This window comes from Protobothrops mucrosquamatus, unplaced genomic scaffold (assembly GCF_001527695.2).
Source record: "Protobothrops mucrosquamatus isolate PMUCROS unplaced genomic scaffold, P.Mucros_1.0 scaffold659, whole genome shotgun sequence".
NCBI lineage: Eukaryota > Metazoa > Chordata > Lepidosauria > Squamata > Viperidae > Protobothrops > Protobothrops mucrosquamatus.
In genome coordinates, this window is record NW_015386948.1 from 203,533 (window position 1) to 228,794 (window position 25,262).

The following is a 25,262-nucleotide window of genomic DNA, read 5'->3' on the forward strand; positions in this document are numbered from 1 at the left end:
ATTAAAATGGGAATTTGCTTGGACAGCCTGTGTGTGATCATTCCTCTAGATATCTATGTGCATCATTCAGCAATTTAAATTTATTCCATTCGATTAGCCATTTGCCTCAGATCAAAAGTGGTTTGTTCCACTGAATCCAGTCAATCTATTCTGCAATCATTACACGTTTTGAGTGTATCTTAAGAGTTCACCTGGCCCACGTGTGCCATCAGCAATTCAATATAAACTAGGCTAGCTCCATTAAAAATCCCTCTAGAGTGAAGGCCAGCTTCTCCTTAATAAAATAAGCTTTGTGTCTTTGACAACAAAAGGTACAAGGATGTATAGAGCAAAATTATTTGCATTTCTGAAGAATATTAACGATTTAAAAAAAAAAACCTCAGTGGAAACATTTTGGTTGTGGCCTTGAACAGTAATAAGACGTGCAGAGGAAATTGCGAAGAAAAGTAGACACTGTTATTTTGACAGAGTTTATTTTTGGATGAAAAATAACACAGGGAAAACAAGTAGAACTCTGTTTTGGAATTTCCCCCAACCCCTTTACCAGCAGCACTGTAGAATGCATCTGTATTTCCTTCAAAATAACAAAATATGCTGCATCTGTATGCAAGTGCCTGCTCTCGCCTCATGTTGCACATATATATGTTTGTGAGAATGCGTGTACTGTGAAATACAAGATCGACAAAATACAAAATGAGCCGCTCAGAGTCACACGATCAGAATATTGTAGAGTCTTAGAATGGAGCAATCGCCAGTATTCTGAGCTGCTGTCCATGTGCCTCTCCCTCAGGAATGCACTGGAGAATTTTTCCTGGATTCCCCCCCCCCCCCTTGCAGTACTTTGCTGGATCAAGCCCATTTCAGACTCACGGCTTCCTTTTGCCCCCTTCTTCCCCCATACTAAGTTTGTTCCATTTTTATTTTTGGAGAGCTTTCCTGCTGGCTGAGTTTCAAGCCCCATTACCTCATTTATTTCCAACACATCATAGGGTTGGAAAAAATAACAAGACAGTAAATCTGAAGAAAGAAACAAGGGTTAATCTAATTTAGACCTGGTGAGGCTTTTGCAGTTCCTTATTTCCAGACTGATTTCTGAATCGGTCATAGGTGAGATAGATAGATAGATAGATAGATAGATAGATAGATAGATTCTCTCTCTCTCTCTCTCTCTCTCTCTCTCTCTCTCTCTCTCTCTCTCTCTCTCTCTCTCTCTCTCTCTCTCTCTCTCTCTCTCTCTCTCTCTCTCTCTCTCTCTCTCTCTCTCTCTCTCTCTCTCTCTCTCTCTCTCTCTCTCTCTCTCTCTCTCTCTGATAGATAGATAGATAGATAGATAGATAGATAGATAGATAATAGATAGATACAGTGCTTTTGTGTAAAAAAAAGAAAAAAAGTGCCGGAACTCACACACGTCATACAACCCACCTTGCCTACCCTACAAGGTTCCATCCAAAAAAAGGTGCCGGAACTCCATTCTGGGCATTCTATGACAAAAAAAAGCCCTGGATGGATGGATGGATGGATGGATGGATGGATGGATGGATGGATAGATAGATGATAGATAGATAGATAGATAGATAGATAGATAGATAGATAGATAGATAGATAGATAGATAGATAGATAGTCATTTTTTACTGTGGGCACAATGGCACACATTAAAAATGAAATTTAATTGCTTGCTCTCAAAGTGTAAACATACATAACATAACACATATTTAAACATACTATATACAATACTATATATACTATATAAATAGAAACTCATTATGTATAGAAGCCAGTTTTGGTTTTTGTTCCCAAAGAAATGGTTTATTCCCCACCCCTTCCCCTCTCCTAAATACCTTTTTAAACATGCAAATGGTTCAATAAAGCAACGGGGGAAAGATGCAGCAGTGTAGTAGTTGCATTAGTGTGCCATGCCACGGCTTCATTTAAACAATGAGGGTGAAATGGGACAGTGCCCTCACTCTAATTTTCATTGAACAGCTCACACAAAGCTGAATTCACTACAGCCATTACCCTCCCCCCACCTTAAACAAGTCTAGAGAGAGACTTTTTCTACCATAGCACTATCATTTAGCTATAATGGGATATTTCTTAGGATGTAAAAAGGGAATACAACCCATTTTTAAAATATATATATATATATGAAAGTATCGCTTTTTCATAAATTCATACTTAGGCACATATGCTATGGGCTGGATCCGAATAACAGAATAGACAAGACTATAAGAGGCATTGCCAAAGGTGAGAGGCAGATTTACATTGGCAAACTGGATAGAGACAGTTTATTTACACACAGTTAAACTCTTCTTTTGCTCCCAGAAAATAAGGGCTATTCATCAGACGCCGAAGTGCTTCACTTTAATCTCTCTTTCTGTGCATCTCCCTCTCACACATACAACAATTCATAAATGCATATATGCTGCATCACAATCTCCCATTCGATTTCCATCCTCCTGATTTTGACAGCCTCCTGCTGTCCTTCTTTCTGCTTTCTGGATATATGGCATTTTCACATTCACGGCTTTTTACATGTGCCAGCTGTCAGGCTTAGCCCAAGAGCAACATAGAGCATTGTGATCGTTCAGTTCTTTATTTGCTTACACCAGAGGTCCCCGACCATTTGGGCACCAGGGACCGGTTCCGTGGAGAAAGGTTTTTCCACGGACCGGAAAGTGTGTGGTTTTGTGTGCTGCCTGCATCCCACGGATGGAGCTTTGCTTGTTTGTGCGGACCGGTTGATGGCATGCCACGGCCCAATACAATGCAGACTGGGGGTTGGGGACCCCTGACTTACACCATATAGACAGAATCTTGCCAGACTAAACTTATACTAGTGTACTCTTAACAGATATAACTCTGGGAGATTCTTGGGAGTGGCTATGCCAAATCTTTCTCTTTTTCCAATCCAGCTCTGGATTGTGCTGCTTCTTGTCTTGTCACCCTCCTTGAAATGTGCACGTCCTTCCTGGGAAATTGACTCTTGACTATAGTCCATCACACCACCTCCCTCTTTGTGGACACAATCTACCACATCAGCAAAAACCATGCCATTTGGGGAGTATGACCTAAACTCCTTTCTCATTGCTAGTCTCTTTATTTAAATGTGTGTTATTTTTAAAATTTTGCTCGCGTCCGATATCCAGAAATGCAGGTTAATTATAATGGGAAGGGGAAATAATCCTGTCCCTATGTCTTGTTCACTCAACCCGAGCTGTCAGAGAGTCAGACTTACTTGTTCTGATGTTTTGAGCCCTTCAAGTGTGCGTGATACTGTTCTATTGAGTTTAGAGTGACGTTACAGATGTTGCAAGTGTATGTCCGTTTCAGACCTGTGGACAGAATATAGAACAAGATGAACTGCACCATCTTATGGAAACAGCCGACTTGAGAGCTGCATTTACCCCAATAGGCTACTGCTACCCTGAAATCATCTTCTCTTATGGAAGCTCCCACAGAAACCTTCTAGGTCTGATTTTCCAAACTCTCATGGAAAACCATCATCTTCCATAGCTAGAAGACATTGAAAATTGCAAAGGAAGCTTCTAGGTCAGGGGTAGGCAACCTTGGATCTTTTATGACTCGTGGACTTCAACTCCCAGAATTCCTGAGCCAGCCACGAGTCATAAAAGAGCCAAGGTTGCCTACCCCTGTTCTAGGTCTATTCTTCTTTTCCCAGGCCTCCATCTTTAGAGCCAGAGATTCCACTCCTGGTTCTTAATCTCTGAGTTGACAAAAGGATGGCCATATTTTTAGGGTAAGTCATCAATAATATCTTGTAGATCAACTGAAATTTTTTTTTTTTGCATAACTGTATCACAGCGTATGTATGCATGTGAGCATGTGCACGAAAGAGAGAGAGATTAATTAATGTGAGCTAATTCATTTTCAGGGAACAAGGGGAGATTTACTTTTGTATAAATAAGTAAACTTCTTATGACCTTCAAGATCTCATCTTCTGCTGCTGTTTTCTAATTCTCAGTGGTCTGTCCTCTCTTTGTTTTGACTCATGATGTCCTTGCCTAGAAAAATTTGCATTCCAAATGACTTATTTCCCTATGCACTCTTTCTGTTATTATGTACTGTTCTGATTGTGCTACATAGAAATTTTCACTGCAGCATGTAAAAAGGATGTGGAAGAAATAATGGCTCAGTCCTTTAAAACAGCCATGTCAGAACACCAACAAGGTAGTTAATAAGAAAACAATTACTAACTGAAAACCGAATTACACTTCTGGGGAGAAATGGCAAACTGAAGATGCTCCGCTAAAACCCTCTGGACAAGGAGAGGGCTTAAGATCATCCATAAATACTCCATGCATTTGCTTCTTCTGAGAAGAAACTCCAATGTTTCCTACAAATTATTATTAAACAATGAGAATAACCATATGCACAGTTCTCTCGGTAGATATCTGAGGGGTTTCATGATGCTTGGATTGTGTCCTTAGTGTGCAACATTATATTATATTTCCCTATTGCCTGAACAGATGGCTGTGCAGCCATTATCAGCTTAACATATGTTGCAATAAATGTCTGAAATTTGGTGACAATCCCAGTTTAATTTTGCAAATGTTGAGAAACTGAGAAGATTTTAGGAGTAAATCTTGACAGTTATCAACATGTGACTGCCAGCATTCATTGCTGTATTTCTGAAAAGTGAAGAAATAGGTAAACTGTTTCCTAAATAGGCAGCTGCCAATATCCATACTACTGAGGTCCTTGTCTATATTATAATAATAATAATAATAATAATAATAATAATAATAATAATAATAATAATAATAATANTTGTTCTCACTGTCAGGAAGTTTCTCCTTAGTTCTAGATTGCTTCTCTCCTTGATTAGTTTCCACCCGTTGCTTCTTGTCCTGCCTCCAGGCGCTTTGGAAAATAGCTTGACTCCCTCTTCTTTATGGCAACCCCTGAGATATTGGAACACTGCTATCATGTCCCCCCTCGTCCTTCTCTTCATCAAACTAGACATACCTAGTTTGTTTGTGTAGACATACCTCTTTGTTTGTGTATCAGTCTTGCGAGGTAGTCCAGACAAGAAGCAAATCTAGGAACAGTTAGTCTAACTCTGCTTTGTGCAAAGATCAATGGCGCAATGGAAGACACAGTTGCTGATCAATGGTGATAGACTAGGAGAGGTTAATATCAAGAGAGAAATCTTTCAAGGAGACTCACTATCACCACAGTTGTTTGTCATTTCATTGATTCTTCTGTCAACAATACTGAAGACCACTGCTGTCAGGCCAACATAAAAAAGCACCTCCTTTATCTGGACGATCTAACGTTGTATGGAGAAACACCATCTGAAATAGAATCACTGCTCAAGACTCTCCATATATACAGCTAAAATGTTGCGATAGAGTTTGGACTGCAACCTTTACCATCCACAGGGGAAAGATAGTGATAACTGAAGTAACTTAGATGCCCTCTGAAAAAGAGCCTGGATGAAGAAGGCCACTATAAGTATCTGGGCATGCTGCAAGTTGACAATATGAAGCACACTGAAGTCAAGAAGATTAGTAGTGAATACTTCTTGAGAATGAAGAAGATCTTAATGTCTAAATTTTATAGAGGGAATACCATCAAGGCAATTAACATCTGGGCACTTCCGGTCATTAGATACACAGCTGGAATAATGGACTGGACTCGAGCAAAACTAGATGTCATAGGGACAAAGAAGACCAGAAAAATAATGTCAATGAATCATGCCCTTCATCCACACAGCAAAGTTGAAAGATTCCACTTACTACAAAGCACAGACAGGCATGGAAAGTTCATCAGAGATTTGAAGAATGAAAAAGGGCAGCAGAAAATCACTGAAGGAGATTGAAGAAGATGCACTGAAGCTTTATACCATGAAGGCTTACTGAATACCAAAGCCAACATGGGTTCTAGGCCATGTGATGCTTCCAAAATAGATTTATTCCCAGAATTAGCTTAACCAAGTGAGGAAATCAATCAGAAACAAACAAACAAACAAAAAATCTGCATGGATGCAGGACTACTTTTAGCTGCTGAAAAAGGGATGAAACAATGAGAAACTTTTAGACGACAATGTCAAAACTCAATAAAAACTATTATTCCATAGAAAAGAGCAGAGAAAAATCCATCTACACCTGGCAGTGGATCAAGAGCACTAAAGCTTCTCTCCTTCATTCTTCTGCATTTGCTTTGGCACGGCTACAATAATGTACACAGCCTACTCTGAATTCAGGTGTTGGTTTTGATCAACTCCTATTTGTGAAAAGAACCGCCTCTTTATTGATTCACAAAAAAAGCCATTGGGGAAGTGAAGTGAAAACATTGGAGGGGGGGAGAGGGAATGAATTGGTTTTAAAAGGAAAAGAATGCAGTTGCTAAAAATCTTGTAACCCTCTCTCTTTTATCTCCAAAAATCTTACTAATAAGATACTGCAATTATCCTTTTCAAGAACCTGACAGTCACCTACCACCATAGTGATTCCCAGTTCACCAGAAGTGACCGAGAAAGGGAACACATAGCCTCCTCTCCATGTTTGTGTTTCCCTGAATGTATATAATTAACACAGGGAGTGTTGGCCTAGATAGGATCTGGAAGAGAGGGCTCACTCCAAGTCCTGATCCTGTAACTATTTTAACATTCCCCACACGGTTCAGAGGAGATACTACAGAAGCCTTCAGTTATCTGAAAGAATGTCACATAGAAAGTCTAGACTTAGAAATATAGAATCGCAGAATTGGAAGGGATTCCAAAAATAATTTGGTTCAACTTTCTGCAGTGTACAGGAAAACCTGCACATCTGAAACAGAAAGCTGTCCAACTACTTCAAAAACTCCAGAGATGAAGAATTTACTACCTTCACAAGTAGACTGTTCCACTGCTGTATAAGATCATCTAATCAGAAAGATTTTCCTTATATTTAAACAACAGTTTAAACCTATATCTATCTATATTGTAGTTAATGAGGTTTATCCAAGGCGCAATGATTGCCAATTGCAAACTACAGAATGTTGGACTTCAGTTTTAAGAAGGTGTGATGGACTGCAGTCTGGATTCCTGGGTGGGAAGGGCTGCATTCCAGAAGACCAAGAAACAGTGAAGTTCAGATCGTTTGGCTAGGAGAAAGAGAGTTAAGAAGGCTCCTCCTTAACTGTTCCCTGAGTATATCTGTAGTGATGCAAATAATTGCTTTAGTTTGGCAAGATTTCTGTCTGTAGGTGAAGAACAATAAAATAAACTGTTCAGAAGAACCTCAGTGGTTTTTCTTGGTTTCTGGAGCCCGGCTGAAAGCCAAACCCATGTGAATGCTCGAAAAAGCTTCCTAGCAGTTTGGCGGTGTAACCAATTACTCCGATAAAGGATGGATGTGTTGAAGTGAAAACTCATCATGCATCTGTCTGGGGATTCTGCACTGAGGGATTGGAATTGATGACATAAATGCTCCTTTCAACTCTACAATTGTATTTTCGCCAATTTCAAGAATCCATTTAAAAAGTAAGATCTGACTGCTGGTGAGAAATTGGAATTGTAGATTTCCCTCTCTTTAGCTTTTATGCTTTGCTGTAATACTACAGGATTAGATCTTGAACTCTAGGGAAGTTACTCTTCCACAAGCACCCAAACTAAATTGGAGTCTTTAATTTTATTGCAGTCTAGGTAACTGAGCTTCTCTTCGTACCCAGCTCTTTAGTAGGAATCAGATACAATAACAAAGAGAGAATCTCATAAAACAGGCTTTAATCCTTACATGGAGAAAACAGATGAAATGTACCATGGCTGGAATCATAAAAACTGCTTAGCCAGGTTATATTAAAATCTGCTAGGATGAATCTTTAATACGTGACGTGTTGCTTATCAGTTGCTCTCTACTCTGAGAGGAACTTAATGAGCAGAGGGCATGTTTGGAGTAGTTGTGAGGACGTTGCAACTTAAATCTCATTTTTGGTCCAATATGCCTAGAGAATGTTGGAACCTTCAGAAGTAGTAAAGACTAAAGGAGAATATTTGTCGCTCAAGAGTTGAATGGTGGGGTCTTTGGTGCTCTCTGGGCTTGGTGGTTTTCTTGCGGACGTTTCATTACCCAATCTAGGTAACATCATCAGTGCTAGTAAGGAATAGGATTTGCTCTCAGTCTATATTCTAATGTGCTTACCCTATCCCACCTGTGTTGATGGGAGTGGCCTTGGAGGTTCTTTGGTTGGGTTGTTTACTAGTAGCTTGACTGGGGTATTGTTTACTTCTTGATTGTTGGTTTTTTTTTTCAAATATAAATTTTTTATTATTTTCATCATAAAAAAAAACACATCACAGATACATCAACAATGATTGTTGGTTTGATGTTAATCTTGGGAGTTAATCTACGCTCATCTGGGTGCTGATTGCTGGCGAGGAGGTGTTTTCATCTTTTTGTTCCCTTTTTGACTTGTGGATTGTTTCTTTTGCATAGTATGTAGATATTGTTTAAGTCTATGTGTCTATTGATGGCTAATTTGACAGAGTGCCAGGCTTCTAGAAATTCCCTGGCATTTTTGGACTTGGCTTGGTCTAGGACAGGAATAGGCAACCTTGGCTCTTTTATGACTCGTGGACTTCAACTCCCAGAATTCCTGAGCCAGCTACGAGTCATAAAAGAGCCAAAGTTGCCTATCCCTGGTCTTGTTGTTATTAATTGCGAAGTCATGTCCGACCCATCGCAACTCCATGGGCAATGTTCCTCCAGGCCTTCCTGTCCTCTACCATCTTCTGGAGTCCATTTAAGCTCATGCCTACTGCTTCAGTGACTCCATCCAGCCACCTCATTCTCTGTCGTCTCCTTCTTCTCTTGCCCTCCATCTTTCCCAGCATCAGGCTCTTCTCCAGGGAGTCCTTCCTTCTCATTAAGTGGCCAAAGTGAGTTTCAACTTCAGGATCTGGCCTTCTAGAATGGCCATAGTTTCCCAGGTGAAACTATACTTAAATCTGTCCATATGTTGTGAAATTAAAGAATTTTTATCATGCCTTCTGACTGCTAGTAGTAAAGTCTCTCTAAGGCTGGCCTTTTCCTGGTCACAATATATTTCTTAGTTCCACAGTGGGTCTTAACCCAACACTGTCACAAGAAGTAAGTAGGATTACTCTACCTGTCAGTTCAATTACATGGATGCAATCTAGGATAGACTTATTTAAGGCCCACTTACACTTCTGAACTGTAGAAATCATATATATAGATTAAATGGATTTGGAAGTAATATGTGAGATGTAAGATTAAGACAGAGAACCATTTATTTAAAAAAAAACCAGCTTGGGATGTTTAAAAAAAACCCTCAAAATTCTTTTAGAAAGAAAATACCATAGGATTATGAATAAAAGCAAACAACCTTAAAGATATTTCAGCTGTACTTGTTCAATATTCAGATATGCATAAATGTTCTTTGTGTGTTTCTGCAATAAATAGAAATATCTGAAAACAGAGATTTCTACTTGCCGTAGAAATCCTACTGTTATCTGTATCAGTCCAAATATGAGACATTTTCAGTCTCTTGAATAAGACAGAAATGTGGGAAGGACACGTATCTTGTCAAATGACATGACAGCTGGTTTTCTCCTGGTGGCTTTCAGATGTGATGGGCGGAATCTATTCTGGTATCTCTCTGGTGGCTTTCATAGCATGGAACACTACTATGTTGAGGGTAGTTTTCTAAGTCACAGTTGCTCATTAGCCACGTAACAACAGCTCCAAGGCCCAAGACTGCAATTGCTGCCTTGGCATGTTCCTTATTTTTAGTTAATGTTCTGTCAACTTCCTAATTCTGTTTTGCTATTGTTTTTAAGAAAATCCAGGGTAGGGTTTTTATTTTATCATTTTGCTGTTTTTCTACTTGTTTTATTTATTGGTTTTCTGACTGTTGTGAGCCACCCAGATTTGCTAAGATGAAAAAGCAAATCTTTTAAAAATCTTTTAAATCAACCAGCCAACCAACCAATCAATTTCTATTGAGCAGCATACTGTACTCTGGGAAGCAAAAATGGGGGTGTCCTTATCGCTCTTGGCAAGCTGACTTCTGTTTTCACAACTACTCCATCAAAATATCATCTAGTCAAGCTGCAAATCCTTTCCAGACCACTTTCACAGTTTCTGTAGAAAATTTCCAAACTTGATTATTCTTTCTATTAATAGTGTGCATTTTCTTCTAGATCAGTGTTTCTCAAACTTGGCAAATTCAAGACATATGGACTTCAACTCCTAGAATTTTCCTTATGGTGACTGGGGAATTCTGGGAGTTGAAGCCCATATGTCTGAAAGTGGCCAAGTTCGAGAAATACTGGTCTAGATCTTCCCCTGCTGCTCTTGGCAACGCAAAAAAGCTACAATCACCTAAAAGCAATAGCAATTAAGGGGAAAAAAATACTGTTCAGGGGAAAAGCATCAGAATGTGTGTTGAAGCATGTGCCGTTACCTAAAGAGATCCACTCATAGCAATAGAAATAGCACTTAGACTTATATACTGCCCCATAGTGCTTTACAGCACTCTCTCGACGGTTTACAACATCAGCATGTTGCCCCCAACAATCGGGGTCCTCATTTTGCTGACCTCAGAAGGATGAAAGGTTGAGTCAACCTTGAGCCAGTCAGGATCGAACTCCTGACTGTGGGAAGAGTTTGCCTGCAATATTGTATTTTAACCACTGTGCTACCAGGGCTCAGTGTATGGATCTGCTCTTGATGTTTAAATCCTTAAATTCACATACTGAATGGGAGTTTTGGAAACTGTTGCCCCAACATATCTGAACAGCACGAATTGTTGCATTCAGCTCTTTAAAAAAATTGGGAAAACTATTCAATCCCTCAGCATATTTTTATCTGGTATCTCCAAAAAGTAACCTATGCATATAATAATTGTTCTGCGATAGATTGAGGCCCATCTGTGTGTAGCTGGTCTTGGCTATGGCATACTGTCCCCACTTAATCTTCCCTTTTTTGGAGGGTTAATGTTTTTCTGCTTTTTAAAGGCGTTGTATTGATTTTAATTATATGCCATCCGGAGATTATGCTGAATGAGGGAGCCTTTATAAATCTAAAATTATAACTAAATAAACAAGTCGTGATAAAGGTTATTTAATTGGGCACAGCATGTCTATGTAAACAAATAGCAGTTGTGTTTTGTTATTCGTAGCTTTAGTCAATAACTGCCACAATTGAATTCTCTGTAAGAAAGTGGTGACGATTAGAAGCCTCTAGCAAATCTTAAGGCGAAGATGAAATTGCCAAAAAAACAAAAAACAAAGCAAAGAAAAACCTTCATATTTAGCAGTATACTCAGCTGTGAAACATAACTGGCTTCTACATGTGTAAGATTATTTTTCATTGATCCTCGACTAAGTGTCATCTGTCCAATTCTAGTGCAAAAAACCCAACAATTTTGATTGTGACATTGGTAACAATAGAAATGTATGGGCGAGGAAAGGACAGATTAGGAGATGATTTGTTACTTTCATTTGGGGCACTTAAAGTGGGTTTCTTTGGACCACATTGCACTGACATTGCACCCCGATTTGAGTTAATTAATTAATTTATTCAATCTAAATAGTCACCTATCTCAAAACCAGTGACTATGCAGTGAAACTGACTATACATTTCAATCTTAGTTAATTAGATCTTCGCAGATTGGAAAAAGCGGACACTTTGTTAACCAGTATCCAAGCAGCAACCAAGGTTAGAGTTTCACGCCAGAAAAAATATTTCTGTCAAACATTACATGTATATGTGTTATGCACTGAGGAAATCAGGAAATTCAGGCAGTTCAAGTGAGTATAAAGATTTATTGCAAGCTTAAGCTCTCTACAAAATCTGAGCTACTAACGAAATGAGCAAGAATTAGGAGACATTCAAGGCGTTGACTTCTGACTCCCTCTAGTGCAGTAGAATAAAGCAGTAACAACAAACCCCAACTTTTTACTTTTACACAATAGTGTAAACTAGCCATTTTGATGACAACAAATCTATCTAATCAGTAAAACTCACAATCAAAGTTTCATTTTTTCCCCCACCTCAAGGAATTCAAGACTTATGATGTGTTTGACCCCTCCCTCGGGCTCAGCCTGGTCATCTCCTCCTCCATCATGCATACCACACGTGATATTGCTATCCCTCTCTTTCAGCCCACCGTTTTAGCATTTTAATCTCGGCCGCTTTGTGCTCTCATTGCAATTTAAGAGGTGAAAAGTGTTTAAACGGGACCTCGATCACGTTCGTGGCTTCCAAGAAATTGCAAGCAGATTTATGTACCCATCTTTATTTAAAGTACAAAAACACTTGTGGGGATTCTCAGAACGACGGAATTGCGGTGAAACGTGTCGGTTGGTCTCTCCGAGGAAGAAAGACTCAACAGAAGAAAAGAAAATGGTATCTTTGACAGAGGTAACATGCTGTTTTTAATCATCCCACCAGAGGTTTTAAAAATAAGTATTGCTATCCTGCTGAATTTAATAATTTAGCATGAAGAGCTGGTGTTCAGGCAGTTTTACTACTCCTCTCTTTTATTATTTTGGACAGCTCCGTATCCTCAGCTGTTCCAGCCATCCCACTCTTCTCACAAAGAAACAACTCTGAAACCGTTGTCGCTTCTGCTGACTTTGAAATGTGGAGAACATAAAGCAGATATTGCAAAAAAACAATCCCTGCTCAGCTCCTTTTGCTCCAACTGACCGGTACGGAAATACAAAGATCATCAGCACTCTCTCTGCTCAAAGAATGGTAAACTGTCTCTCACTCTGCCATAGAGAATGGGTTGGAGGAAGTTGTCATAAATGACTGTGATACAAAGGACTTTCCAAAGATAGAATGCTGGAGCGTTAAGGATCAATTGATGTCAGAGGGAACAATTTGCCCGAGACCAGAAGTCAGGTGACAAAGCAAAGTAAGTGTTCTTTCAGACAAAAAGAATCAGGACCATTTGTAAGGTTGCAGCCTAGAAGATTTATTCAGGCCTGTGCACAAGAATCTAGTCAACTAAAGTTCAACACTAAATTGGCACCACATAAAAGTCAACAGAATTCAGGAAGGGTTGGCGTTGGAGCACTTGTGGGAACGCAAGGACTCTAAACTGATGACGCACTTAATTCCGCCTTCCCTAGCTCTGCCTGCTCTTCTCCTACAAGTTCCTACCAGTGGGAAGAAGGAAAGCTTGCTTGCTCTCATGGTTCCTCAAAGGAGAACATCTGCTTTGCTCAACTTTCCAAAGATCAAACTAGAATCAGAAATAAATCAACTTAGCTACTAAAATCAGATGATGATCTGAGATCCATCAGGTCAGGAGCCAACCTCAGAGTGGTAGAAAGCATTGATAAGGAAGTAGATGAGATGGAGAGAACAATATTTTAGAAGTATTGAAAAAGACCCCACCATTGCCCCCTAAGGGAGCCTGTTCGTAGATACCTACAACTATATATTTGGAAGATTTTTGCTTGAAATTCACCCTTCTTCAGTTCTGTCCAAATCCAGAAAAGGAAACAACATTTTCAAACACAAATGAATCACCCGCAAACTATTTTTTTCTTGTGCCTTTGTAGCGAGCCACAGAGGTGATCTTGGAGAAAACACACAGCAACAATAACAAAAGCCAAAGCATGCTTTCAACCTGGGAAACAGAGAAAGCACGAGAAAGAAGCTCAGATTGGTTCCCCCCATCTCTAAAAAACCCCTCCCTAGGATATAGGAGAGAGAAAGAAACCTAGCCTTTTATCTGTCTGATACCGTCCTCTATATCAGTAGCGTGTAGTTCCAGTTAAACTTCTGAAATCTATTTCCTGCCCTGGGGTATCTCAAAGGACTGAGAATCTTTTCTTCTTCTCTGGTATCCTGTCCTTTCTCTTTCTCCCGAAGGAAAAAAGGAAGAAGCTACTACTCAAAGTTTGAACTCAGTTCCACAAGGTAGTGGAACTCCATTTCTCTTTCCAGAGCTCCAGGATTAAAAGAGTCACATTTAACCTAATCCACAACATTTCTTCTCTCAAAGGAAGCCCTTTGAGAGGCAGATTTCAAAACTTGCAGCACGGCTGTTTGATTCCACAATTCAACCAACCAAATATTTAATCTTTCCAGGAGTAACTCCCCTTGGTATATTGCCTCTGCATTGCATCACAGACCCACAGCTTCTTGCAAACGGTGAGAGCAAAGTCAGGTTGAGATGCGTGTGTTTCTTCTTCATAGACCAGTGATGGCGAACCTTTTAGAGACCGAGTGCCCAAACTGGGACCCAAAACCCACTTACGCATCATTGGGTGCCGGGTGGGCGTGTCCCATTAGGTGGGTGTGGCCCATTGGGTGGGCGTGGCTGTGGTAACAGCAGACTGGGTGGGACTAAAAAGTTCAATCAATCAATTCCAACTTGGCGAGATCTTCCCCCCCGCGAGACGTTGAAATTGATTGAAGTTTTTTTTTTTTGCACACGGCAGCAGAAGCCTAAAGTGAAAAGGTTTTATAAAACCCAGCTGAAGGCCTAGGATTGTGGCGATGGTGCGCGTGCCCACAGAGAGGGCCCCGAGTGCCACCTCTGGCACCCGTGCCATAGATTCGCCACCACTGTCATAGACCTTCTCAAATATCCCTGCACTTCTATCCGACAGCTTCTGGTTGGTGTCAGTGGAATACTTTGTGCCTCTGGTACACTTGATTATCCATCTCCTGCTGCCTTAGTCATTTGAAATAGATTCCCCCTTAAATGGGGATTTATTATATCTCAGTAGGATTTATTCTGTTCCCTTCTATAATGTCCTCTCTCCACCCCAACGCAAGGATTATAAAAACATTCTACTCCCTATAATTGGAGGTGGGAGGGAAGAAATGTGAAGAACCAAGCATTTTTGCTCTTCTTTCTATTGATGAGGCAGCTCTAAAGCCAGAGAGATCAAAACTAGCGAGAAAGTTTGGGCGAATGCTTGATAATGGAGAGAGTCTCTTATTAGATTTAGCATCAAAATGCTCATCAACTCAGTGTCAGGACCTAGCCAAGCTAGCTGTTACAAAATAAAAGCTAAGGAGGTTCAGAAAAAATTGTTAATAATTGTTTGGGAGATCACCAGAAAATCCCAGGGCTATAAAATAGAGGGAAAAGTCTGTACCCTTTCTAGAGTCTCAACATCTATTTTGCATCATGGTCAATGTTGAGACTCTAGAAAGAATACAGAGAAGAGCAACAAAGATTAGGAGACTGAGGATTAAAGCATATAAAAACGGTTACTGGAATTTGGGTATGTCTAGTTTTAATGAGAAGAAGGATTAGGAGTGATAAATTAATCAGTGTTCCAATATCTTCCATAAAGAAGAGGGAGTCAAGCTATTCTCCAAAGCGCCTGAAGGCAGGACAAGAAGCAACGGATGGAAACTAATCAAGGAGAGAAGCAACCTAGAACTAAGGAGAAACTTCCTGACAGTTAGAACAATTAATCCATGGAACAACTTGCCTCCAGAAGCGGTGAATGCTCCAACTCTGGAAGTTTTTAAGAAAAGACTGGACAATCATTTGTCTGAAATGCTGTAGGGTTTCCTGCCTAAACAAGGGCCTAAACAAGGAGTTGAAGACCTCCAAGGTCCCTTCTAGCTCTGTTATTCTATTTCATGGAAACTTTTGGAGTGTCAATCAGCTCACTAAAATTGGGTATTTTCCTGGAACTAAGTCTCCATGTCACTAGACTGGCAGAGCATTACAAAAATATCGGTCTGAAATAAGAGGATATTGACAATTAAAGGCAAAACTGACACCATGAAATTGAAGGCAATGTGTTGACTACTTAGCACTATATCCATGACCAGATTTCACAGTATGGAGGCCAGTGGAAAAACAAGATTCAAATGAGTTTCCTAAAAAAAAAAAAAAGCCTTAAGTATATGAAAAGATGAACAGCAAGTCCAGCCTTATGATGGATCTTTAAACAAAGGGATGGAATTGAAAGAAGGAGGAGGAGGAGGAGGAGAAGGAGGAGGAGGAGGAGAAGAAGAAAAAGAAAGAAGGAAGAAGGAAGAAGGAAGAAGGAAGAAGGAGGAGAAGAAGAAGAAGAAGAAGAAGAAGAAGAAGAAGAAGAAGAAGAAGAAGAAGAAGAAGAAGAAGAAGAAGAAGAAGAAGAAGAAGAAGAAGAAGAAGAAGAAGAAGAAGAAGAAGAAGAAGAAGAAGAAGAAGTAGTAGTAGTAGTAGAAGATTTCCATCTTTGAACCATTGGCTCACAGATGTGGTGTCTCCATTGGCCTAATGCTACCTGAAGCAGAGATGCTGGAAAACCAGTTAATTCTCTCAGCCTAAACTTCTCAGTAAATGAACCATTTCAGGCCCGCGAACCACAATGCTGAATGATCAGTACAGACGAGGGCTGGCCTTGCAGTTAAGCAGGATGGGCTGATGATTTCAGAAGAGGAACAAGGAAAGGTAGGAAAAAGAAGGAAGGGTGGGAATGGAGTGGAATGCGATGGTAGCAATTTTCACAGGTATTGGTGAAGCAGACTAGACATGGGTAGATTGGCAGGATTTCCTGGAGTGCTTCCATAGCCAAAATCAATAAAGCAATCATTAGATAGGAGAATGAGAATCTAAGCCAGATAATTGTGTTTTCTGTGTCTTCCACAACCTGAAAGGAAAGCGAAGAACCTGGGAGGGATTAACTGGTTCTCTGAGCATAAAAGCTATCCTATCAAATTCCATGCACTGGAGAGCAAGTTTATCGCAGTATCCTATGATACTGCGATAAACTTGCAGTATCCTGCAAAAGCAGGGTCCTCCTTTTATCTACCTTCCAAACTGAGCCCGCACTTCCTGTTTGGGAACCAGTTTAACATCATCTGAGATTATTAGAATGACACTGAGAATGCTGGAGAGCAACCATCCCAGTTGGGAGGAGGACTCACATAGGAAATTAGATTGGACTGCTAAGTAAACACAAGAGGGCAAGGTCTGACTCCCCTCTCAACGTCTTTGAGCCTTATCTAGTGTTTCCCAGTGAGAACTGTCAGTCTGGGAAGATTCCTGAATTATTGGCAGTGAACAATAAAATAGGTAGCTTGAACGCTACATGTGTTGAGTCTGATTGTTCGCAGCTGATAGAGATAGGGTAAAATGGCCATCATCCTATTCCGCCTAATCTCAAAATAACTCAAGGCAATGAGTTGCAAGAAGCAATGGATGGAAGCAGAAGAAGCAATGAATGGAAGCAGAAGAAGCAATGGGTGGAAGCAGAAGAAGCAATGGGTGGAAGCAGAAGAAGCAATGGGTGGAAACAGAAGAACCAATGGATGGAAACAGAAGAACCAATGGATGGAAGCAGGAGACGCAATGGATGGAAGCAGGAGACGCAATGGGTGGAAACAGAAGACGCAATGGGTGGAAACAGAAGAAGCAATGGATGGAAACTAATCAAGGAGAGAAACAACCTAGAACTGAGAAATTTGTCAGAACAATTAACCAGAGGAATGGCTTGCTTTCAGAAGTTGTGGGTGCCCCAACACTGGAGGCTTTCAAGAAGAGACTGGACAGCAATTTATCTGAAATGGTATAGGGTCTCCTGCTCGAGCAGAGGTTTGGACTACTAACTAGAAGACCTCCAAGGTCCCTTCCAACTTTGTTCTTCTTATTCTATTCTATTCAAGACAACAAAGAAAGAGAAGGCATTGTTAGAGTGTTCCCTAGAATCTGCAAGGTTTAAAAGAACGAATTCTCTAGTCTACTCAAAGAACTTTGAAATTAAATGCCACTCAAGGAAACAGCAGAAGAGAGGGGAGAAGAACTGAAGCAAGCGTAGGCAGGAAGGAAAAAAAAGATGCTGATATTTAATGGACGGCTATCTACTTCTTAGCCAAGGCACACTATTGCCAAGAACTTAGAGGGCGGTCCAAAGTCTTTACAAAAAAGATGAGCCTGGGAAAGGGATCTGACAGAACAGAGGAGGCACCCTAAAGGTACTTTATTCTTTGGAGTGATTCATGGCATAAAGCACAGCAAAGAAAAGATGTTTTTAGAAAACTGAACGAAACGAAGCTGGAAGAGCAAAATTCAGGGCTGCTTTGTAATGGCACTTCAAAGCTGGGAGGTGAGAGAATTCAGAATCACGGTTAAGAGCTGCTAGTGCGTACCCAGGCCCATATAACCAGCAAGGCCTCTAAATTAAGCTTTATCGATGCCTCTCTCTCCTCCCCCCACTGCAGAAATCCAATTCTGCTCCTCTCCCCTCTCCTTCCTTCCTTCCTTCCTTCCTTCCAGAGGTAGTCTGGAAAAATGAAGGCGTTAAGCATGACTGCATCTCTCTCTGCAATGCACCCAAAAGTTACAGAAACGGGAGAAATAAAGTTGTCAGTTCTTGGGAAGGTTAGATGAGGAGAGAGAAGCAGAGAAAGTTACAGAGGGCAGGACGTGGAAGAGGAAAAGGGTGGCTGAATTTATACAAAATGTTCAAATCAATAAAAACCGAGCAAATGCATTCACACAAGGAACTACATTTGAGGAGGGTTTACTGGGCTTATTATGCAAGCTAGCCCTAATTCATTTCTAACATCAGGCTAGCCCTAATTCATTTCTAACACTAATTCATTTCTAAAATCCAAATTCAAAAAGGGTATTTATTTGATTCAAATATGCGATCTCAAGGTCAAATTGCTTCCATTCAAACTGCTTCCACATTTAATTCAGGGGGGAAAAAAAGCGTCCCGAAGCATCAAAATGCTTGCAGTTACATTAATCCGAGGAAGAAAGGAACAAAACGAGCAGGGATGGGATATACCTTTGAGTGACTAGAGATGTTGCAAAGTTTCCACTGGATTTGCCTTTAAGGATTTCATTGCATTTTTGAAAACTCCTCCTGTGCTTTTTTTTTTTTAAAGGCAGAGATAGCAGACATGTGCAAAGGACAACAAAAGAACCTAAAGAATTCTTTTCCTGAATCCATGCAGAAAATGTCCTACTCAAATATCAAATTCTCCTTAACATCCTCCTCAAACATCAAGCCTTTCAAAACCTTTTTAAAAAGTTTTCACTCATTTGTTCGTTCATTCATTCATTCATTCATTCATTCATTCATTCATTCGATTTCTATAGTTGCCCATCTCACTTTGGGCTGCTTACAATAAAAAAAGGTCACAATTAAAATACTAAAACATTTCAAAACAACAGAAAAACAATAGAAACATCCAAAATAAATAGGCGTAGTAGCCAAGATACTTGGTCAGTTAGCAAACCTTGGTCAGGAAACGGGGTTCTTATCACATTCAGCACCCCAGGCTTGGGAATACATCCAGGAATTTAGGGCGTTACAAAAGGCTAATTCTAATCTCCAAAGGGAGGATAATAATAATAATAATAAAATTGGCAGGGACCTTGGAGGTCATCTAGTCCAACCCCCTGATGTTGCATATAGAGCAGAGATCACTGGTTGGACTGGATTTAGTAAAATAAAATGGAGATTCTATTTTCTACCAAGTGTCCTCTAACCAGTTTAACATCACGATGCAAACTCTTTAAGCAGCAAGCAGAACCGGCTGTAGAGTTAGCCTCTTGTATTTATAAAGGAGAATATTTGTAGCTCAGGGCTGAAATGAAGGGTCCTTGGTACACTCTGAGCTTGGCTGTTTTCTTGCAGACGTTTCATTACCAAACTAGGCAACATCATCAGTGCACCGATGAAATGTCCGCCGGAAAACAACCAAGCTCAGAGAGCACCAAGGACCCACTCTTGTATTTATTTTAATAACTTAAATGTTGATCCATGACCTCTGTTTTAAGTACTTCTCTTTATTTGGCAAGTTAGGCTCAAAAGCTCCAGTCAAGGTCTTTTAGTTCAGCAGTCTCCAACTTCCAGGCCTGTTAGGAACCGGGCGGGGCTAGTGGCAGGCGAGCGAACGAAGCTTCATCTGCACATGCGCAGGATTTAAACCACCCACTTCCCTTTGCTCTAGTCCAGTGGTTCTCAATCTTTTTAATGCCATGACCCCAACCGGTCGTAAGTTGAGGACTAAACCGGTTGTAAGTCGAGGACTAAACTGGTCGTAAGTCGAGGACTACCCAACCGGTAATAAGTCGAGGACTTTCTCTGCCCAGGAGTGCCGCGCATGCGTGGTTCCGCCCCCTGCGCCGGCCGAGGCGTAGCTGGCAAGCGGCAGAGACGGAGCAGGCTGACCACCAGCTGGCCCAGCTCAAGGGAGGTAAGGCACCCGCCGGAAAAGGGGGAAAAAATGGCGGACAAAAAAAATGGACAAAAAAAATGGCGGACAGCCTTGCTTGGCGACCCCCGTGAAATGGTCGATCGACCCCAAATGGGGTCCCGACCCACAGGTTGAGAACCACTGCTCTAATCCATGGAAGACAATTTTTCTTCCAAAACCAGTCCCCGGAGCCAGAAAGGCTGGGGGCCGTTGTTTTAGTTTATCTTTTTTTTAAAAAAAAATCCAATATTTAAATATTGCCAATATTATCAAAACTCTAGGCAGCTCTCCCACACAAGGCAAGTCACACTCCCTTCTGCCAAATCGAAGACAATAAAATTAAATCTAGAATTATATCAAATTAGAATAAAATTGGAAGCAGAAACAGAATGTATGTGGCCGCTCTAAGCACACAACAGTCTGAACAGCTTTTCTGAAGATAGCTTGTGTGGGGCCATCTGGATTTCAGAAAGGAACGCCTTGTTGTGTATCTGCGTCTATCTCCCATCCTCCACCCCAGGCCAAAGAAACTCATAACAAACCCTTTGAACGGAATAAATAGGCCAGGCAGAATCTACCGAAAGTGATGTTTCCAAATATAATAATTATTTCTCTGAGGATTTTATTTCCAAGATTCACTTCAGAGGTAGACACCACCCAATCAGTTAAGCGAATTGACCAGATGCCTTCACACCAATGAGTGGGCTTTTGTGAATGACACATAGACAGTTTTAATTGATTGGAATCAACAGTTGGAATCAACTTGAATCTAATCAAAATTTTGAATTGGATCCTAGGTGCTTCACCTCCTCTATTATTTTATAAATGTTAAGCTTCAAAAACAGATTAAGCGTGCAAGTTAACATTCTTCTCCCCCCCCCAGTTATTTTACTTTTAAAATCTTATCGTTCCATAAAGCACAAACATAATGACATCACAGTCAATTTTCCACATTATGCAGAGAATAGGGGATTAATCTTCAGTGAAACAGGTGCTTGCGCCTTCAATATCATATGGTGGAAATTATGATGCAGAAAGATGGAGGGGTCCTGTCAAACATAGGCATACTAAGCAGGCTTCCTTTATAGGGTTTTGTTGTGAATCCGTGCCAGCCACTGGACCCAGCAGCCGAGTCCGGGGAATCAGAGGAGGAGGAGGAGGAGGAGGAGAGGCCTGGAGACCCATCAGAGTCGGAGGAAGGCTCTAATGAGCTGCAGGACTTACAATCTGATGAAGAGCCTGGTTCCTCCAACCGTGCTCAGGCTGAGACTCAGCTGTGCGGGGAAGCTGAGTCAGACTCTGAGGACTCACAGCTGGAAGACATCATAGGTGCTCGCAAATACAAACAGGCAACAAGAGTAGAACAGAGGGAGGCAATGGGGCGACTCCAAGGGAGGAGGAGAAGGCATTGAGAAGCAAGAAACAAGGGATGGAAACTAACCAAGGAGAGAAGCAACCTGCAACTAAGGAGAAATTTCCTAACGAGAGCAATCAACTAATGCAGGGGTAGGCAACCTCGGCTCTTTTATGACGCATAGACTTCAACTCCCAGAATTCCTGAATTCAATTCTGGGAATTGAAGTCCATGAGTCATAAAAGAGCCGAGGTTGCCTACCCCTGAACTAATGGAACAGCTCGCCTTCAGAAGCTGTGGGTGCTTCATCACTGGAAGTTTTGAAGAAGAGACTGGACTGCCACTGGTCTGAAATGGTATAAGGTCTCCTGCTTGAGCAGGGGGTTGAATCAGAAGACCTCCAAGGTCCCTTCCACCTCTATTTTGATTGATTGAAAGATGGGAAGGAAGGGAACAAGATGCAGACAGGAAGAAGATGGGGTTTTATCTTAGTCCCCAGATGATGGTGCAAAACTAACCAATTCTCAGTCCTCCAGGTCACAGTTGTCCCAAACATGTTTTTCCAAGAGGCAACTGGACTGTTTTTTTTAAAAGACATTTCGCTTCTCATCCACGATGGGAAAGTCCAGTTGCCTCTTGAAAAAGCATCTTTGGGACAACCAGCAGGTTCCAGGTAGTACTTTGCCCAAAGTAATCAGAAGAACCCCTTCCGAGTTTTGCATGGCCTTAGTAGACCCTAGTTCAATTTTGCTGAGTTACTGAGCACATGCTGCAATTAACTGAATTCCCTGCAAACACAATCCAAGCCAATGTTTATTCCTTAGCTGCAGCCCTTGCTGGGACCACCTGCTTCGGCAGCCTCAGCGTTGCTGAATAATGCTATTTACAGTGTAAAATGTGCAAAAGGCAAGTTAATAGAAGGCAATTCACACCAGGCCTGTTACAGTTGGAGCCTCGATACGTTCAGCTGGAGTGAAGGAGGCATGAGCGCAACTTTCCATTTTTAAAAAACCTAAATGATAATGCTCGCAAAGCATCGCAGCAGCCTGAAATTAAATGTTCTCATCTGGAGGTGTCTAGGCTCTGGCTCTGAGCGGATGCAAGTCTTCATCCGAGCCTAGCTATGTAAACAGCTTTCAAAGTTATTAGATCATGATTAGCAGACAACAGAGGTGGCCAGGGAGCCTGTGTGAGGCAGCTCTGATTCTCCCTGAGGGGGTACTTCAAACCACAAAAACAACAACCAAATTGTCCTCAACCAAGCGGCTTCATTCACATCAGGAGTCAGCCTCTTATCTGCAAGTACAGTACATATAGTAGTATTTCTTGAAGTCCCCGTGCTTTCTTTTCCTATAGGCTTGCATAAACGCCCATCTGCTGATAAGCAAAGCCTTGAATTTTTAACCTTTAAATCCTCAGCTTATCTGCAAGCATAGAGGACATTTGCCTTATATCTTCATCACAACAACGAATCCATCTAAGTAGATCTGTAATGGCCCAGTGATCAGCCCTTTTTTCTTACTCCACGGGTTGGTTCTGAACGCTTCGGAGTTGATCCTGAGAATAATTTTATAATTCATTATTTGGCCCTTGGATTTAGGCTGCAGGATCCCATTTGCTCTTTCCAGACTTAAGTTTCCCTCCAGCCGCAGATTTATTTTTCATAAGCACATCTGTGCTTTGATTCCAAGACAGAATAAGGAATGAAGGGAAGGGCATGGTTCATGTAGGAGTACGAAGGACAAGCTGAGAGGCAGTTTGGTGTCATGGGTACCAGGTTAAAAACCAGGAGACCATGAGTTCTACTCCTGGCTTGGGTCCTAGATGATTATGGACTGCTAGTTTTTTCTTTCTTTCAGCCCTAAAAAGAACACAAACTACTTCTGAAAATTTGTTGTTGTTAGTTGCGAAGTCGTGTCCGATCCATCGCGACCCCATGGACAACGTTCCTCCAGGTCTTCCTGTCCTCTACCATCTTCCAGAGTCCATTTAAGCTCACACCTCCTGCTTCAGGGACTCCATCCAGCCACCTCCTTCTCTGTCGTCCCCTTCTTCTCTTGCCCTCCATCTTTCCCAGCATTAGGCTCTTCTCCAGTGAGTCCTTCCTTCTCATTAGGTGGCCAAAGTACTTGAGTTTCAGCTTCAGGATCTGGCCTTCTAAAGAGCAGTCGGGGTTGATCTCCTCTAGGTAAGAAAATACAGGTAGTCCTCAACTTACAAGCACAATTGACCCAGAAATTTCTCTTGCTGAGACATTAAATGGGTTTTGCCCCATTTGATGACCTTTCTTGCTACAGTTTTTAAATGAACCCCTGCGGTTGTTAAGTTAGTAACATGCCTGTTAAGTGAATCTGTCTTCCCCATTGTCGGAACGTTACAAAAAGTGATCACATGACTCCGGGACATAGCGACCGTCATAAATATGAGCCCGTTGCCAAGCGTCTGAATTTTGATCACGTGGCCATGGGGATGCTGCAATGTGATGGCCCGGTGCCTGGAGGCCGTACGGGTCTGGATGGGGAGGAACAGACTCAGACTCAACCCTTCCAAGACTGAGTGGCTGTGGTTGCCGGCGCCTCGGCATAGTCAGCTGACCCCATCGCTGTCTATAGGGGGCGAAATTTTGGCCCCCTCAGAGAGGGCGCGCAACTTGGGTGTCCTCCTGGATCCACGGCTGACACTGGAAGATCATGTGTCGGCCGTGACCAGGGGGGCGTTTTATCAGGTTCGCCTGATCCACCAGTTGCGCCCTTNAAGAAGAAGAAGAAGAAGAAGAAGAAGAAGAAGAAGAAGAAGAAGAAGAAGAAGAAGAAGAAGAAGAAGATTATTTCCATCTTTGAACCATTGGCTCACAGATGTGGTGTCTCCATTGGCCTAATGCTACCCGAAGCAGAGATGCTGGAAAACCAGTTAATTCTCTCAGCCTAAACTTCTCAGTAAATGAACCATTTCAGGCCCGCGAACCACAATGCTGAAGGATCAGTGCAGACGAGGGCTGGCCTTGCAGTTAAGCAGGATGGGCTGATGATTTCAGAAGAGGAACAAGGAAAGGTGGGAAAAAGAAGGAAGGGTGGGAATGGAGTGGAATGCGATGGTAGCAATTTTCACAGGTATTGGTGAAGCAGACTAGACATGGGTAGATTGGCAGGATTTCCTGGAGTGCTTCCATAGCCAAAATCAATAAAGCAATCATTAGACAGGAGAATGAGAATCTAAGCCAGATAATTGTGTTTTCTGTGTCTTCCACAACCTGAAAGGAAAGCGAAGAACCTGGGAGGGATGAACTGGTTCTGAGCATAAAAGCTATCCTATCAAATTCCATGCACTGGAGAGCAAGTTTATCGCAGTATCCTATGAGTCCCAAGGGTCCTCCTTTTATCTACCTTCCAAACTGAGCCCCCACTTCCTGTTTGGGAACCAGTTTAACATCATCTGAGATTATTAGAATGACACTGAGAATGCTGGAGAGCAACCATCCCAGTTGGGAGGAGGGCTCACGTAGGAAATTAGATTGGACTGCTAAGTAAACACAAGAGGGCAAGGTCTGACTCCCCTCTCAATGCCTTTGAGCCTTATCTAGTGTTTCCCAGTGAGAACTGTCAGTCTGGGAAGATTCCTGAATTATTGGCAGTGAACAATAAAATAGGTAGCTTGAACTCTACATGTGTTGAGTCTGATTGTTCGCAGCTGACAGAGATAGGGTAAAATGGCTATCCTCATATTCCGTCTGACCTCAAAGACAATGAGTTGCAAGAAGCAA

At 41.5% G+C, this 25,262-nt stretch overlaps 1 protein-coding gene across 1 annotated transcript in view; it reads right to left on the minus strand.

Annotated features, from left to right (window-relative positions):
* Positions 1 to 226: 226 nt before the first annotated feature.
* Positions 227 to 25,262, minus strand: part of ZMAT4 (zinc finger matrin-type 4) — a 73,989-nt gene continuing 48,953 nt past the window's right edge. Inside the window, exons 5-6 of the mRNA XM_015817977.2 lie at positions 3,237 to 3,333; positions 227 to 296 (exon numbers count right to left, since the gene is read on the minus strand). Of these exons, the coding sequence (XP_015673463.2) occupies positions 227 to 296; positions 3,237 to 3,333 (167 nt within the window). The remainder of the gene's footprint in view (positions 297 to 3,236; positions 3,334 to 25,262) is intronic.